Below are 16,624 nucleotides of genomic sequence, written 5' to 3' on the forward strand. Positions count from 1 at the left end.
ATCTCTACCAGGGGTTTATAAATTTAGGTATGGATTGGTAGAGCCTTACCTGAATGCTTATATAGATTCAAGTTCTTTATATGCAAGTTGTTATCCTCATCTCTTTTTAGGCTGGCTTTCCATCAGACTGCTCCCACTGGTCAGGTACACCCTTTTTTACAAATATTTCACGTTGCAGTGTTTGCTTACTATAGGGATTATTTTTTTTTATATCAAAACACTCTTTCATGTGCTTTGTTTATCTCACGTTCTGGCAGAAATGACAACATTGCCTGGATCCTTTTTTTTTTTTTTTTTCCCTATTCCCCCCCATCCCCAGTGGAATTTGTATATGAACAACCTGTCAACACAATCCAGCTTTGCTGTGTGATTAAGCCCAAAAGTGCTCTGCTAGCTATTTTAGTGCCTTGCTTGTCATTGCTGGAAATAAGCCTGGCTTTGCTGAGCCTCCGCGAGGCTGCGGCTCCCGTAGGGCACGCAAGCGAGCGGCTCACGCAGCGCCCCGTGCCCACCCCTGCCCATCCTGCTGCTGGCTCTCACTTCAGGTGCGACTGCAATGTCAGCCGAGGTGGGCTTTGCTGAATTTAGGGGCTCGTTTTAAACCTCATGGCCTTTTTATTTCCCTTTCTTTAGTCTTTACCTGCTTCTTTCTTATCTCTGCAAGCTCCAAGGGAAAGGTTTCTCCCCTCCCTCCCAGCCCGGCACCGAGCAGTCACAGCACCAGGCCTGCAGCCCAGGGCAGCGGGGGGCTCCAGGGACAGGCAGGGGGTCGCCGGGGGCTCAGCACCACACAGATCATTAACTGAGCCCTGCCAACGCCTCCTTCCTCCCGAAGGAAACTGTTACCTACTTACATCGCTCTTCTGCTGGGATGGATGGGTTCCAGCCCGGCCGCATCCCCGCTGCTGCCACCACGGCCACGCCGTGAGGAGGTCACCTTGTCACCTGCAGTCACCCACCATCCTGCTGGCCCCAGCAGCCCTGGCACCCCCCCAGCCCTCCCCTCCCTGCTCCTCCCCAGCGTTTCAGTGCCTGTGACCACCCGGGTTCCCCTCCAGCCATGCCGAGGACAAAGCTCCGTGCGCCAGCGCCTTGCCCTTACCTGAGCCGCAGCCTCTGCGGGTGTTCGGCACCTTCCAGCTCCCCCGAGCCCCAGCTCCGGCCCCTGCTCTTTCTCGCCCTGTTTTCCTTGCAGGATACGTGCTGTCTACAACTCAACCGTGCTCGCTGCGCCCAGTCAGCTGACTCGGCTGCCTGTTTTGTTGTTGGTGCTAAATATAGACAGCCGGAGCCCTTCCCCGCTGGAGCCCCGGTGTGATAAACGCAGCCGAGCCGCAAACCAGCCCCGGCCGGGCAGGATGAGCCCAGCCCGGGTCAGAGTCCTGCTGCTGCAGGGCTGTGCTGGGTGGTCGGCCAGGGGAGGCTCCGTGCACCGAGCTGGGTGTGCGAGCAGCGGTGCGGTGGTTCGGATGCATTTCGCTGCTGCGTGCAGGGTGCGGCCCTTAGGTTGTCCGATTTCTCTCCTGGGTGGCTTCGTGCCTCCCAGCTCGGGTCTGGGGGTGGCTTTCACCAGCGCTGCTGCTGCTCCCCTCCATCCCCGTGCCTTCCCCAGCCCCCTCGCCCTGCGGCATCCACCAGCCCTGTGCCGAGGGAGACCACACAAACGCACTGCAGAAAATCGCTCTGCAAGGAGGGCAGGCAAAGTCTGACCTCCAGGGCCAGCGGTCTCCAGGCAGCAAGGGGTTTCCTTTGTTTTCAGGCTTATTAGCACGCTGTGAATTGATTGCAGTTCTGGTATAACCCCAGCATCCTGCTTGTAGCCTCCCCTGCACGGTGGGTGGGGAGGTGAACTGCAGTTTTGCAGCAGAATCTTCCTTCTGCTGTTATTTCCAAATGCTGCCCTCGGTTCCTGCTGTCAAGGACCAGGGAACAGCCGCGCTGCACGATGTCCCTGTGTCCCCTAACCTCCCCACACCACACGTCCTGAGCTGCTGGGAGGGGCGGAGAGAAAAGCAGCTATCCTAGACTGAAAACCCCTTCTTTAGTTTTAGTGCAAATATTCTCAGTGTTACTGTCACTCGGGCTGGATCAGCTTTGGCAGCTGATTTGGTGGCCCAAGTCTACACTCATCATCCAGGTTCTTTCTTTCGCTCTGGTGGAGAGAAACAAGCAGCTCAAAGGACTCACGCATCCATTTAGGTGTGGCTCAAACCGGAGATTACCTGCTCTCTGGAGCTATCCGCTGCCCGGTGTTTAAAAGGTGTGCAAGCTGAAGGTGTTTGTTGGGATTCCGGATGGCACACAGCTAGTTGTTGATGTTAAGTTAGATTAAATGACCCTCAGCCTTCATGCACTAAATATGCTAACAGCAATGATCAGCAGGGGTTATGCTTTAGCAACAACTCGCAGCTTAGAGTTCTCCTTTCCCTTAGATTTCTCCAAGGAGCAGCCCGAGAGCCTTGAAAGAGATCAGGATCCTCAAACGACGGGGTTAGGTAAGGCATCTTTCCTTATGAAACCAGGCTAAAAATACAGTTTTGCAATAAAAATCCCTTTCATCTATTGAAAAGAGTTTCTTCAGCTGTCTGATGTTACTGTAGGAAAATCACATTTTTACAAGTCCCTGCTGCTGCAATAACTCAGATAACCCCCATATAAATGATTTGTTCTCCCTCATCTTTTGTATTTTCTTGGTGATATCAAAAACACCAGATAGAGATTAAAGAGTAGCTACTACCATCCACGTATAATTTACAGCAATGCCTTACTTCTGTTACCTCAACCACAGTCGTTCTGTTTTCTCTTTCTTCAAGTGGTTGCTCAGATTTTTAATTAAAAAAAATAAAAAGAAAAAAAAAAAAAAAGGATGCACCTTTGAACACTTGTTTGTCTCCCAAAACTGCCATAGGTTTCTTCCCAGCATTTCTGGGGCGGCTCTGGTTAAACCATCCCCATCTCCTGCAGCCTCCCCCGAGTGAGCGCAGTGAATCAGCATTCCTGAGTGCACGAAAACCGTAACCAAATGGGATTAATGGCAAAAGAAAACAGCAACTGCAGCGGTGCCCAAGCTGCCAGGGAAAACAGGAGTTGTGAGTTCTGCAAGGCTTGGTTGAGTGTCTGAGATCTAAATGTCGGGGTGTTACTTCTTGTTTGGTGCTCTGCTTGTGAGCTCTTTTCAAACACTTCCAGTCTGGGGAAAACCTGCCTTAAAGCAGTTCAGCCATGGGAGCTGCACAGGTGGAACAGGCAAGTCTCCTTCAGGCGTTTTTGAAGCTTGTTGGTGTTTGGATAAACAAAACAGTTCATCTTTGGGAGCCCTGAATGGATAGAAAGTATCAGTTCCCATCTTGGGTGTGCTCAGGAAGAGCATTTGCAATGCCAAAGCGCAGCTCTGCAGCCACCACGGCGCTGCCTGGCTAACCCGGCCTCCACCTGCGGGGCTCCAGCATTGCCAAAGCTCCTTCAGAAATAACTTCTGCTTTGGATGATGGCAAGGAATATTTATTTGGGTGGGAAAAAAACACCCTATGTTTTCCTAGGCTATGAATCCGTACAGAAAAGGTAAAAGAGTAGAAGCCCCTCCGGCCTGGCGTGGCAAACTGAAGTCCGTGTGTGGGCGGGAGGCTCGTGGTGCTCAGTGATGCTGCTGGGCACCCCTCAGCCCCTGCTCTTCACTGAAACCTTGTCAGATTATCAGGAAAGGAGCAATCCCGAGCACTTGAAAGCCATGGCGCAGAGAGCTGCTGCTTTCTTGCATCTTTGACATTGAAATTTCAAGAAAGGAAAGGAGTTTGACCTGATTTGTGCCAGATTCCGGATGATTTCTGTTCTCTAATTATATCCCACAGCCCGTTGACCTCCCACGCATTGCAGCAAGCTAGGGTATGCAGCAAAGATATTCCCATGAAACGTTAATGGGCTGTTTTTGTATTAACTCGACGGAGCCAGGTTAGAAATGTCGTACCCACGGTTGTTGCCTTGACGGCAGCTCACACAGTAACCAGGGGCAGCTGCTTGTGCAAACACCGTAATTGATGCACACAGGCTTTCTGGAAATTATTTCTTTCTCTTTTTCAAGCAAGGAACTGGTTGCAGCACAGACTTGGTATCTCAGCCCCTCGCCATTTAGCACAAGGCTTGTTTGCAGGGGCTGAGCTCTCCACCCGCCTGGAAACATGGGCTCAGTCCTTTTGGGAGGCTTAGAAAAAGCTCAGAGCAATGTAGGTGCTTCCCTGGGATTTCAGTTCAGCTTGGAAAATGACTCCAGGGAGCCTTTGCAGCACATTTCGAGGAGGTGCCAGTTTCATGGGTTTGCCAGCCCGGCTCTCATCAGGTGCCAGCTGCCCGTGGTGCTGGAGCTCGGTGCCGGTGAGGACACCAGGACACAGCGACTGACTTTGTTAAGCTACTTTGGCATCTCCGAATGTGCAAACCTTGGGGGCTGCTCGCTGGCCGCTTCCTCTGGAAATCCAGCCCAGGGTATTTCGTTGATAAAATATAAATAATTTTTATTTATGGTATTACAGTTCTGCGGAAGGTCACATTGTGTCTTTGTATGAGGATATTTTGCCATACCTCATTTCAGATTTTAGAAACGCACATCCAGCCTCCAGCTGAAACCAGCAGGGTGGCCAGGGATGATGGCAGGGCCGAGGCTGCCCGCAGGTCACGGTACCTGCCTGGGGGGCTCTGCGCAGGAGCAGAGATTCCTCGCCCGATTCCTCGCCCGTGCTTTTCACCGCTGTTGTTACAGACGGGGGCGGGATTTTTTCCGTTTCACCACTCACCCTGTCCTGTCTGTCTTTACACGGCTGAAAGAAGCCAGCCCCGAGTTAGTGGCTGACCTAACTCCCCGGCAGCGTTGTGAGAGCTGGACCAAGCAAAGCAGTGAGCCATGCGAATCGTGTCACCTCTTGCAGCAAACGAGTTGGTTCCTGCCGGCCAGGCTTTTAAAGAATTGAACTTTACTTGCCTAGCTCCTTTCTAAACCCCATATGGCATTGCTGGTGGGGGAAAAGGGTCTGAACTTGCCAAGCTACTGACCCACCTCTCCTCTTTCTGAAAAAGAACCCAAATGGACAAAGGTCAGCGTACATACGTGCTGTGCGAGAGGGGCCTCAGCCCTCAGCTCCAAGCAAGCAGGGTTTGGTTCCCTCTGCTCTGAAGACCTCACTGGTTTCCTGCTCGCTGAAATGAGTTTTTAAGAGTGTGTGTGCACTGATGTGGTTCAGTGCCTCTGTCACTTCGGTCCCCTGCTCGGTTTGAAAAGCTGCTCATGAAGAGAGATTGTGGCAGGGTGGTGGTGGGGAGCGAGGATGTTCAGCCCCCAGAAGGGCTCTGCGCCGTTCTTTGACCCCTAAGAGCAGAGCAAAGCCTGAGCTGACCCTGGGCACTGTGTGACAGCAGTCAGAGTGCCACAGCACTTTGAAGGAGCTCTCTTCTACCTGGTGTAATTGAGAACAACTTGAATATCTACTTTCCTGCTTTTTTTTTTGCCATTTTTTTTTGGTCCCCCTGAGAGCTCTCAGTGGAGCCAGCTGTGGGATTCCCCAAGTCCCTGCTCACTTCTGCACCACCAAGTGGCGCGTCCTTCCAAGACACAAATATTTACTCAGGCAGGCTCTGGTTTATCGTCACGGACTCCTTGCTCTGCCCATAGCCTGGTGTTAGTGGGTCTGCAAGCAGATTTGGGGGTTCTCTGCTGGGCAACTCCATCCCTAGCCCACCCCTCCTGTCTTTGCTCCCCCCGCTGCCCTCCAGGCAGCCCTGCAGCATCTCTGCCTGCTGGGCACGAGCCAGCGAGCCCCTTGCATGTGAGGAAGATGGGCGTATGCACACACCATAAAGCAATTTATCACACGTGGTGGGTTTGCTTTTGTGTGGATTTGTGGAGCCAGACATGGCTTTGTGTTCAGGAACAAGCAACGCACCGGCATTTGGTATCTGTGCATGCTGTGAGAGCAGGATTCTGTACGGACATTGCCTGTGCAAACAAGACAGAGAATTTTCCCCTCAGCATCTCTCTTTTAGGGTAATGTTTCTTCTCCTTCCACTGCCAGCAAGCTTTCTGCTTTAATGCACATCCTGCTCTGAGCTGGGTGACTAAATCCCAGCTTGTGATTTATTCGGTGCTGTTTAACCCGTTGTGCTTCTGAATTCCTTGCAGTGCTAGACTTTGTTATCTGTGACAAGACCAGAACTGGCCTACTCCATTTTAGGGACATGAGCATAATGCCTTCTCCTGAGCCAAACACTCACATTGCTGTTCCCTAAGCTGCTTCTGAAAACATTTTGATAGCCCAGGATTGGTTCGGGCCTAGAGGCCCCAGCTGGGCCCTGGGTACTGTGCCTGGCTGCAGCAGCAAATGTGACAGAAAGGGGAGCAAAGGAAAACAATGCTGCAAGATAAGGAGGCCTTTGGCATCGCCCCCATGCCCCTGGGCTGGAGAAAGGGGGTCAGAGCAGCCCCCAGGCTGCTGCTGGAAAATGCTGGTGGGTCCACGCCTGCGGAGCTGGCACAAAGGGGCTCAAATGTTAACGCAGGCCAGGACAGGAAGACCTGCCTTCCTGTAGCCGCCTTCTTCAGGCATTTCAGAGACTAAGGCTGGGGGAGGGAGGGGTGTTTGAAACCCACTGTGTGCTTTTTTTTGCCTGGGGTACAAATGTGAGGCAGATTCTGGTACCAGAGCAGCCCCTCTCCTCCTCTGCCAGCCGGCTGCAGGCACAGCGAGCCCTGTTCCCTGCCCTCTGGGACCAGAGGCTGCTTTTCCTCTGGCCCTTGGGTTGGTGACTCAATAACCCCAGCTGCATAAAGACTTTGAGGGAAACCAAGAGCCAATTAAATACAGCCCTTGTCGCAGCTGTAAATTAGATACTATGCAAATTGTCACATGAAATGAAACCCGTGTTTTGTCTGGTCCGTTTTACCATGGCATTTCAATAGATTAATGCTTTTTTTCTGAATTGAAAATGCTGAGGTGGCCTGTTACCTGATTAAAGAACATGTCGGACTTCAATGCACGGCATGGTGCTAGCTGAATAATCAAGGCAAGCGGGGAACTTTCAAATCCTCAAGCAACAAAATTCAATTAGGTGGAAGAAATTCAATTATGCTTTAAAGGGAAGCTGGCTATGAGCTTGCAGAATATGGCATGAAAATGTATGCAAAAGAATTTCATGGAAAGGAGCAATTATTTTATCAATAGGACTTGCAAAGCAAAATTTGGTCATCAGTCCCCAATGGAAGCCCAAGTAGCTGAGCATTTAAGATGATACATGGACAGAATGGGTTTCAGCAGGATGTAAAACATGAGAGTCTCAAGCAGGCTTAGGTAAATTTGGTTTTGTAACAACGAAATAGAACTTTGGCAGGAAGTATATCCCACTCCCAATCCCAATCCCAATCCATTAAGATAAAGTTTTAAAAATTGAATTGGCTTTGAGTTTAAAGATGCCAGTTTCTCCTTCCCCAGCATCTTTGCACAGTGTTACTTCAGTGAAAAAAAAAGCACAGGGAAAAGTCAAACACTTTGCAAAAGGACACAGACATTCGAATTTAATAAATTATAAAATTAAAGATTCTAATTTGTATATACATTTTTAATATACAAGAAATGGCTATTTATTGCAATTTCTGTTAAGGCATATGTAAGTGAATGGAAGTTGCATATAGATATTCAGATGAACATAGCTAATACTGTGCATTGTAGGTGAGTAAATAAGACATTAAATGCATTACGTACTAAAATAAAACATAAAACCCTTTGAGTACTGGTAAAGCACCATTTATAAAATTCTCAAAATATCTGAAAGCATTCTATGGAGATGTTGTGAGGTTCTAAATACTGAATGGATATATGAATATAAAAAGTGATGCATTCATAATAGATTACAGAAATTTTTAAAGGCATGTTGGTGGAAAAATGGCAGTCGATTGGAACCAAAGGAACATAAATTGGTTTGAGATCTTTTTTTTAAATCTTTTTTTTTTTTTTTTGGTGAGGGGCTGACACTTGTGTTTTAAGCTCAGACAAACAGAAAAAATAAGAGAGCTGTGTATTTGTATGGTTTGATGAACAGACATCACAAAACGCATTGCTTAATGGGAGTACATTTGTTTTAGCTCTCAGAGCTCTGAGACAGCCTCTGCAGGAACATAAACCAGCTTACTTCTAAATCTGCTCTCTTTAGTTTCTGGGGATTAAGTTAAATTAAATTACTATTCCGCGCATTATGTCTCAAAATGCAGTACTTGGGCAACAACAAAATGGTTAAAGGAGACATACGCTGATGATGCTCTTGCCCAATTACAGCCCTGTAGAAAAAAGGATAGAGCTGTCAAAGTTCAACCAACCAATAAATGACCAAAATTTCCACCAGGTAACAAGGAACAAGCATCTGCTTACCCAACCTAGTGCCCTGTGCTGCTTTTTCTTTATGGACAGAGCTCTGCTCTCTGTTTTCCAGTACAGGTGTGGTGTATGTTCTTAGGAAACCACCATCAAAGGCACTTGCTGAAAAAACATCTTCTGAGATACGCACGTCAGCTTGAAAAGAAGGCACCTTTCCTGGTATGGAGACTTTTTTTCCTCATGCAGCTAGACTGTACAGAGAAGGCAGCTGGTGCCCCTGCTCCAGAAGGAGACGAGCCAGTCTGTGTCTGGGCAATCTAGACTGAAGCTGCTCCTTCGAATGTCATTTCAGTGTTCCCCAAACAGCAGCAAGAAAAACATTCAGTAGAAGTAAAAATAGCAAGAAATAAATCAAATTAAACCCCTAAAAAGGTGAGACTGAAAAAGGAGCAAGCCCTTCCTAAATGCAGATGTCACCAGGCATTGCATCAGGTCCCTAATGAGCACCAGATGTAGCGTAGCACCACACCAGATCCAGAACACAGCAGAAATTTCCACCTTATCTGGAAAAATGCTGTTGGTCTGTTTGATTGAGAACTGACTCACTCTGGAGAAAAAGCAAAGCGGTCAAGTTTCTGCACTTCGAACCAGCTTTGCAAGTCCAGCCAGGGTGTCTGCGCCGCGCAAGAGCGAACCCCTGAGCATCAGCCCTCGCGTGGTGGTGCTGACCTTGCCCAGCCCTGCTCGCTGGGGGACACAGCTGGAAATGCTCAGCACAGAACCGCTGAATCCCTTTTGAAGATTTGGTCACTGCACCGGAACGGGCCTTTGCTCGTGCTGTGTGCAGAAAGGACACTTGAAGCCACACCAAAAAAAAAATCCTGCCCCACTCGCTATTGGGATGCAACTTAAAAGCTCTGTGGAGAGAAGAGGCATTTGTGAGATGGCGTTTGAGCTGTGGGCACCTCCTCATGTGGCATTTCTTCACATTGCCTGGTTGTCTAAGCCTGTTCCTGATGCTAAGGAAGACCAGAAGCCATCAGATGTGTTACCTCAGGCTTCTGCAGGCCAGAGATATGGGTCTCCACGAAGTCCCAGAGAGTAAAACAGGTACCAACCAGGGAGCAAACTTCTACCTCACCACCTGTGTAACTCCAAGCCCCAGCCCCTCTCTGTCCTTGGGTTTGGCGGGGCTTTTTCCTAAGTTTCTCATATGCTTGGAAAATACTTCTAGGCTATGACAAAGCTTGGCTTTTTTTTTTCTTTTTTTTTTTTTTTTTTTATTGTTCACAGATCTAAAAACAGGATAACAACTTGAAGGGGAAGAGATGAGTTCTACACTGACCACGTCTGTGTAAACGAAATATGAAAAGCAAGAAATACTCACTATGACTACAGGCTGTGAGCCCAACTACAGCTTGCTCCTCCGGTGGCACAGCTGCTGGAACAATGTTGTTTTAGACACGTCTTCCTTACTTATAAATAGCACGGTGGTTTTTTTTCCCCTTCAGTGCACATTATTACTACATTGCTGTTTTACACCGATGTGACCTGACCCTACACTGTTACAGAAACTTGCTCTCTCTGTCGGCAGCATCTTCCTGGGGGCCGCTGGAGCAGCTTGCTGCAGCACTGGCATGGAAACCAAGCCAGCTCGGAGAGGCCAGGGGCGGCTGCTCCCCCCTGCAGCTTGGCTGGCTGCTGCCGTCACAGCTGCAGCCACGTCTGCTTGGCCCAGGAGATGTTTGCTGGTGCTCTGGGCTTTTATCCGTCCTGTTGTACTTCCCGGCCTTCGCTCCCATCCCTACGCCATCTGAGCGGCTCCCACTCACTCACCCGAACGTACCACCACAGTCCAAGAAGGGACTCCTGATGCTGTCACGCCAGCTGAAAACCTTCCTTCTCTGCCTCGGCTACTACCTCCGTCAGGCCCTCTTCTTAAACCAGACTCGTCCTTCAAACGTTTCTGGTGACAGTTCAGGCCATTTCAGCGCTGCAAAGACTGATTTTCCTGCAAGCTCTTGGCCCTTTCCAGCAGGAGCAGCTGCACGGTTTGTTGTTTTGTCACATTTTGAAGAGGAAATTGGGCATCCTGCTCAGCCGTGGTGCGCAGGGCAGGAGGGCCGCCCCGGTGGGGTCGCAGGAAGCCATTTGTGGTTTTCACCTTACAGTATTTTTGAAGCTTTTTTGACAGCAGCCAGGCCACGGGAGAGCTTACCCGTCGCTGGAAATTTGGCACATGCCCAATGTCCCTGTGACTATGTACAGGCTTCTAGTTGGCTCTGCTTCAAACTCCAAACAGCTCCAGCTAATGTGATAGCCGGAGGATGAGATCTTCCTCTCGGACTGGAAAATCTGAAGCAGACCTCCCGAGTGGCAAGAGGAGGATTTCAGGGAAGTCCTGGGCTTTGCAGAAAGTTGACCAGCAAAGAGGAAAGAAATGAAAGAGTCCAAGCCAGAAGACAGGAGAAAAACAGCTCAGATGCCACCTGCAGAAGGAAGGCCACAGAGCACGCTGCCAGCCTGCGCCACGCTCCTGGGAGAGTTTCCAGGGCTGGGGGGAGAAAGGACAATTTCCTCACCTACATCCACAGTCCCTGTACAAGCACAGCCCTGCTAAACCCACACCTCAGCCAGCAGCAGCTTTTCTACTGCTCTCCACAGGCTCTGGATAAAGCCTTTAGTGCCTGATTTACTCACCTGCCATTCTGTTGGGATGGCAGAGATAATTCTGACATTGGATGCTGAAGGCTGTATCTTACTGACCTCCCCATTGCCTGAGACCTCAAGGACAGAACAATCCCCAAATTAAACAGCTGATTTGAATTTGTCTTCTGATCTCCAGCCAGGAATTTGAAATGACCGATGAAAACCATGATGACCCTGAGGGGAAAGGAAGTACTCAAAGGGTTGTCAGGTTACACATTTCTAGCAGACCTGGTACTGTGTGTGTGGAGGGGTGTACCTGTACGTGTAGGGGCACAGGGAACAGTTGTTCACGTCTGTGCCAATAAAGCTGTCCTATGGAAAGGAAGAAAAATATGATTTCCTCCAAAATAACCTTGTCCTATGGGAGAAAAAAAAAGTTTTCCTAACAAAGCACCAAAGAAAAGGCAACAAGAATCCAGTCATCTTTAACTTAAACAGCATGTGGGTAGAAAGAAAAATCAGACCACAAAAAAAGCACCAACCAACGAAGATCACTGAGGCTGTTGCGTTATATGAATGGATACTTGTAAACAGAAAGACTAGGCTGTCGTCAGTCCAAGTTGGCCGGACCTACCCTAATCCTAAATGTCTTGCACATATTCGAACGTTTGGGAGAATCCTTTAAAACTGTTTATGGAAATATGTAAACTACTGCTTGTCAGTTTTTAATTTACACATAAATATACGGCTACAGAATTTTCTATATATTTTCTTACGCAGTCCCGGTTAAGAAAGCTACATGAGCACATGCCTGGCTGTAGCCACGAGAGCAGCTCGCCTGAAGCCGGCTAACCTGGGGCTGCCACGTCCTCAGGTACCTTCCTGAACCGGGGGCTGAGTTAGTGCCTGGCTTTACGCAATGCACAGAAGCATCACAGGATTGCTGACCACCTGCTTGTCAGTATTAAAGGGATCTTTAATGTCTTGGGACCATTTTCCTCCATCATGTGTTAACTCCCATTACTATTCCCAAGCAGTATTACATGGGTTTAGTAGACTTAAACGAGCCCATAAACAAAAAAACCTGCTAACCTGGCTTACGTATTAAGGTTTGTTTGGATTCAGTGAAATGCTGTAATGATATTGCACTAATACTCTACTGTACCCTGAAAAACCTAGCTGTCAAAGTGTTCAGATTAGCACTTACAAAACAATCTGTCGTTTCCATTTATAGTAGGCTTTAGAATTTGGCATCTCTGCCATAGCACCACTTTGATTTTTCCCCATTTTTAGTCTCTACGACATGGGCAATCCTATGATGTTGGTAACATCTCTATAAGAGAAAAATGTTTTTGTGCCATATTTCCATTTTAGTTTGTTTTTCTAAGAGTCTCTTTTTTCCTTTTCTCAGCAATCAGCTCCTGGATTCTTTGATTCCTTGTCCTTTCATAAGGTATCCTCCTCCGTGTAATGATGTTGTGCTGTGACACTTCGTTATCCAGCCCATCGATTTTATAGGGAACGTCCACCGCATTAATTTCTGGGTGCTCTTCGGTTGCATTGGAAGGAGGCACGTGTGGTTTGGAAACACGAGGAGGGCTGGTGGCAGGCTGTGTGGTGGAAACTCCTGTGAGAGGGCTGAGGGTTGTCAGGAATTCCTCCTCAATGACATTATTCTTATTTATGTTAGATTTGGTCGCATTGCCTTCCTCGGTTACGTTGTTGTACATATTACAGGACTTGCAACAGAGCTTATTGTAACCGGGAATTGAACAGTACCGAGAGAGAACTTCCATGCGACAAAACATTGACTTGTCTCCTTGACAATGATCTTCTGAAAGAGAAAAAGGGAACAGATAAATAAAGAGCATCTTCACGTTAATCAGAAAAAGAAACACAGCTGAGGCTTTGACAGTGGGCTGAGGATTTGGTATTTTAACGTGGGATGGGAAACTGGCAACTGAGCCTTCTATCAGCAGAAGCAGACTTAATGCTAAACTTAAAGCTTGACTCGCTTGAAGGAAAGCAAAACCTGATCTAAACTCCGTGTACTGGCGCCGTCCACGCTGATGGACCTGAACACTAATTTTTGGCTTTGCATTCTGCAAGTGCTACCCTGAAGACTGTCACCAAGGTTCATATTAAGAAACCCTTTTTTTTTTTTCCCTTTGCACCTTTTAATGTTTTTATGCAATCTAGCAGTGACTAACCAAAGTCAGGGGGAATTTATGTCTATCTTCACTGCTTTGAGAAAGTCAAGTCCTATTTCTGTGTGAACCATGTAACTCTCAGAATTAATCCATTTCCCACTGGAGTGATTTTTCTTCCAGGTACCCCGGTTCTGAAAATGGCAGCATTGCCCGAGCATGTCCCTTGCTTGAAAAAGAAGTGGTGCATTTAGCATAAGGCTTTTCTCCTCCTCCTCGAACAGAGCTGGTATTTTTAGGCCAACAAACTCCAGTGAGATGGAGCCAAGCCAGTCCATTAATGACTGGGAGACTCATAATAAAAAAGTCATTTTTTGTTTCCCTGAGTAAAAAAATAAAAATAAAAATAAAAAATAAATGTAATGAAAGGGAAAGAATGATAATGTATGGGTTCTAAGCTGCCAACACCTGCTATGACATCGTGCGTTACAGTACAGGTATCATGCCAGATCCTGATCTTTCTGAACCGTAGGTGGCATGATGTAGGCTAGGGTGTTAAAGTGGAACAGATCATACTATTTGATTGCCTAAAGAGGCACTGACTGAAGTCTACTCAGAGATGACTCAAGCCCATGTGATTTCTGCTCAGAGGATGTGAAGACACTATGAACTGGTGGTGGATGGATGGCGAAGGCTTAGCAGGCTCCTTTGAGAGAAGCTCCTGTCCTCTGTCCCACAGACAAGCCCCAGGCCTCCTGTGTCTCAAGGGTGAAGTGATGGAGCCGGGAAGTACCGGGAGCTGCAGGGAAGTGAAGTTCCCAACACGCAGCCCAGGCTGGAAGCAAGAGGAATCAGAGGGCTTGCAGGAGAGGAGAGTGCCAAGGAGAAAGGCAGACGGACCAACACTTGGCAAAATCAGTAACAAAATATTTTCTCTGTGACCACAGTGCTGAGGCAGATGAAATCACTTCTGCCTCTCTCCTTACTCTTCCTACATCTCCACCTACTCTTACAGTAAAAGATGAGTAACTCCAATTACCCGCCTTTACTCAGAGCACATGTGATCACACAGCGCGTTCCTGGAGCTCGCATTTACCATCCTGCTAGGAATACTGACTTACCCTGTCAGCAACCTTACAGCAAAGTAGAAAACCAGAGCAGATTCAGAGATACTAAGTGAACTCAGAAAGTGTAGGTGTTGCCTCTTCACTCATCCTCAGTTAACAAAATAGGGCGCTACAGGTGTTTAATTGGCAAACATATCAGTCTAAAATAAACTAAGAATTATTGCTGCTGCTTTCAAATTCTACCAATGACTGACAAAGGTGAAACACCTTTCTTGCACTGTATTTATGCCCTAATCATTGCATTTGTTGCAGAAAAACAATCCTTATTCTTGTTTTCAAATGCATCAGTTCATTTTCATAGTTTGCAAATGCTAAACTGTGAGGCTGATGGAAAAGGAAAACAATTCCTTCCTTAGGAACCTAAGAATAGTATTTTGGTTTTGGACAGGTTTTCAGACCAGCCTTTAAAAACTGGAACTGTTAGTATCTGCAGGCGTAATGCTATACAAAGGACTGCATGTGCCTATACAGCTTTACATATTTTTTACATACCACGTAGAATCCCCTTTGAACATTCTGCCTTGTGTTGCATCACTTTAATGCAAGCTTCTCTAAATGGCTTGCAAAATAGAAGTCAACAAGCGTAACTTAAATGCAGTTTCAACAAGGCAGATCTGTTCTTGGCTTTGTTAGAATCACTAAAAACACCTTTAGAAAAATGCCTTTTTTCTGTCAAAGTCTGTAATGTCAGCTTAAAAATGCATGAAAATAAAACTGCATTAAGTAATATGCTTAATGACATCTGATAAGTTATGTAAATAAACTTTGTATCTTATGAATGTCAGAATGAAAATTTAATCTTCTATCCAAACCAAAATATCCAGATTTGCTGAACTTTTATTTATTTTTACTTGCAGTATGCATGACAGACTGGAAGTATATCTTCAAAACATCAGTAAGAAAAAAATAAATCAGTTTCACAGTCACTTTGGTACACATTAGTCTCATAAAAAATATTGAAAAGCAAACTGAATTGGCACATCTTTAATATTATGTTAAATACATACAAAACACTAATAAAATATCCCTGATAAACCAAAGTGCATATAGACATAGTGCACAATGCCCAGATACCTTATTGCACCATTCTCTATAGCCACCCATCTCTTGAAACATCACTAAACATTGTCTATTTAAAGGTAACAGTCATGAATATATTTATACAGTTAAACATCAATTATTTTACATAACAGTATTCAGTGCCAGATACGTGTCTTTGCTTTTTCACCTTGTCATGTAAATTGTTAACATGTTTCAAGAAATTATCATATTAACAGCAAAATTTAAATATGTGATCACATGATAATGACAAGTTTGAAGTGCTACACTGTTGAAGATCCAAAGATTCAAAAATGCCACTTTTGTAAAGAACATGATCAATGCAATAAGGTAGTAATTTGCTCCAAGACTGCAGGTTTAAAACTGATACGTTTCTACTATTGTTACTGACTGTCACAAACAGTTTTATGAGTTGTGAATTCCAAATCCTCAACACAAACACGTACGGTGAAGCAACAATGCCAGTTAGATTTCAGTAAGTCAGGTAACAACCCTGTCTTTATGAAGGTATGGATATGCACTGTGCAAATTAACCTCGGATTACATTTACTGCCTTGTAATAGTTATCGTTCAAGTAAAAACACTCCATATGAAGATTAACTCAAGGTACCAGTGTACTGTTTATATTTAAAGCTGGATCTGGTAAATTAATGCCATTTACATTTCAACATTAAGGCATTTTTCTAAAATTCTTCTTCTAAGCAAAAAAAAGCAATAAAAATTGAGGTAATTCTGTAGTAGTTCACACTGTTATGTTTGCCAGTTGACACTTCTATAGAGCACACACACACACACGCACGCACAAACCGTACCAGTCAAGTCAGACATGCACATGGTGAAAAAAGACCAAAGATGTAATGAGTATAAATAGCTCCTCGCCGAGCAGCTGGAGACATCGTAGTCAATGAAATGTCATATTGCCTCAACCAAGTAAACAGAACCACCACACAACCTCCAACATGGATCATGCCCGTTTTGCCTTTGTCTTTGTTTCTAAAGCGAAAGTAAACAAAACTGGCAAAAATTGTGTGATGGGAAAATGGATGCAGCTTTTCACAAAGGAAAAATATTTCAAACCACCAACAGGAGTTTGGCGAGAGCAGACAGCGTCATAGCAGCACTTCAAGTACCGACAGAAACTGAGCGTCTGGTGTCAGTGAGCCCTCCCACAGGTCACAAACACAAATGTTAGGGTCAGGAATAAAAAAATGAGCAGCAAGGGTGAGTAAAGCAACAGCACCACAAAGGAAAATGGAATGAATAAGTTCTGTCATTCAACAGCCTACCCTGT

The 16,624-nt window shown here is 46.4% G+C and overlaps 1 protein-coding gene across 2 annotated transcripts in view; it reads right to left on the reverse strand.

The window, feature by feature from the left end:
• Positions 1–16,624, reverse strand: part of ADAMTS2 (ADAM metallopeptidase with thrombospondin type 1 motif 2) — a 191,086-nt gene that overhangs the window by 3,478 nt on the left and 170,984 nt on the right. For both annotated transcript variants that reach the window (XM_048057168.2, XM_067005513.1), the window contains exon 22: positions 1,103–12,834. In XM_048057168.2, the coding sequence (XP_047913125.2) occupies positions 12,371–12,834 (464 nt within the window). In that variant the 3' untranslated portion in view covers positions 1,103–12,370. The remainder of the gene's footprint in view (positions 1–1,102; positions 12,835–16,624) is intronic.

Source organism: Anser cygnoides, chromosome 14, assembly GCF_040182565.1.
Source record: "Anser cygnoides isolate HZ-2024a breed goose chromosome 14, Taihu_goose_T2T_genome, whole genome shotgun sequence".
NCBI lineage: Eukaryota > Metazoa > Chordata > Aves > Anseriformes > Anatidae > Anser > Anser cygnoides.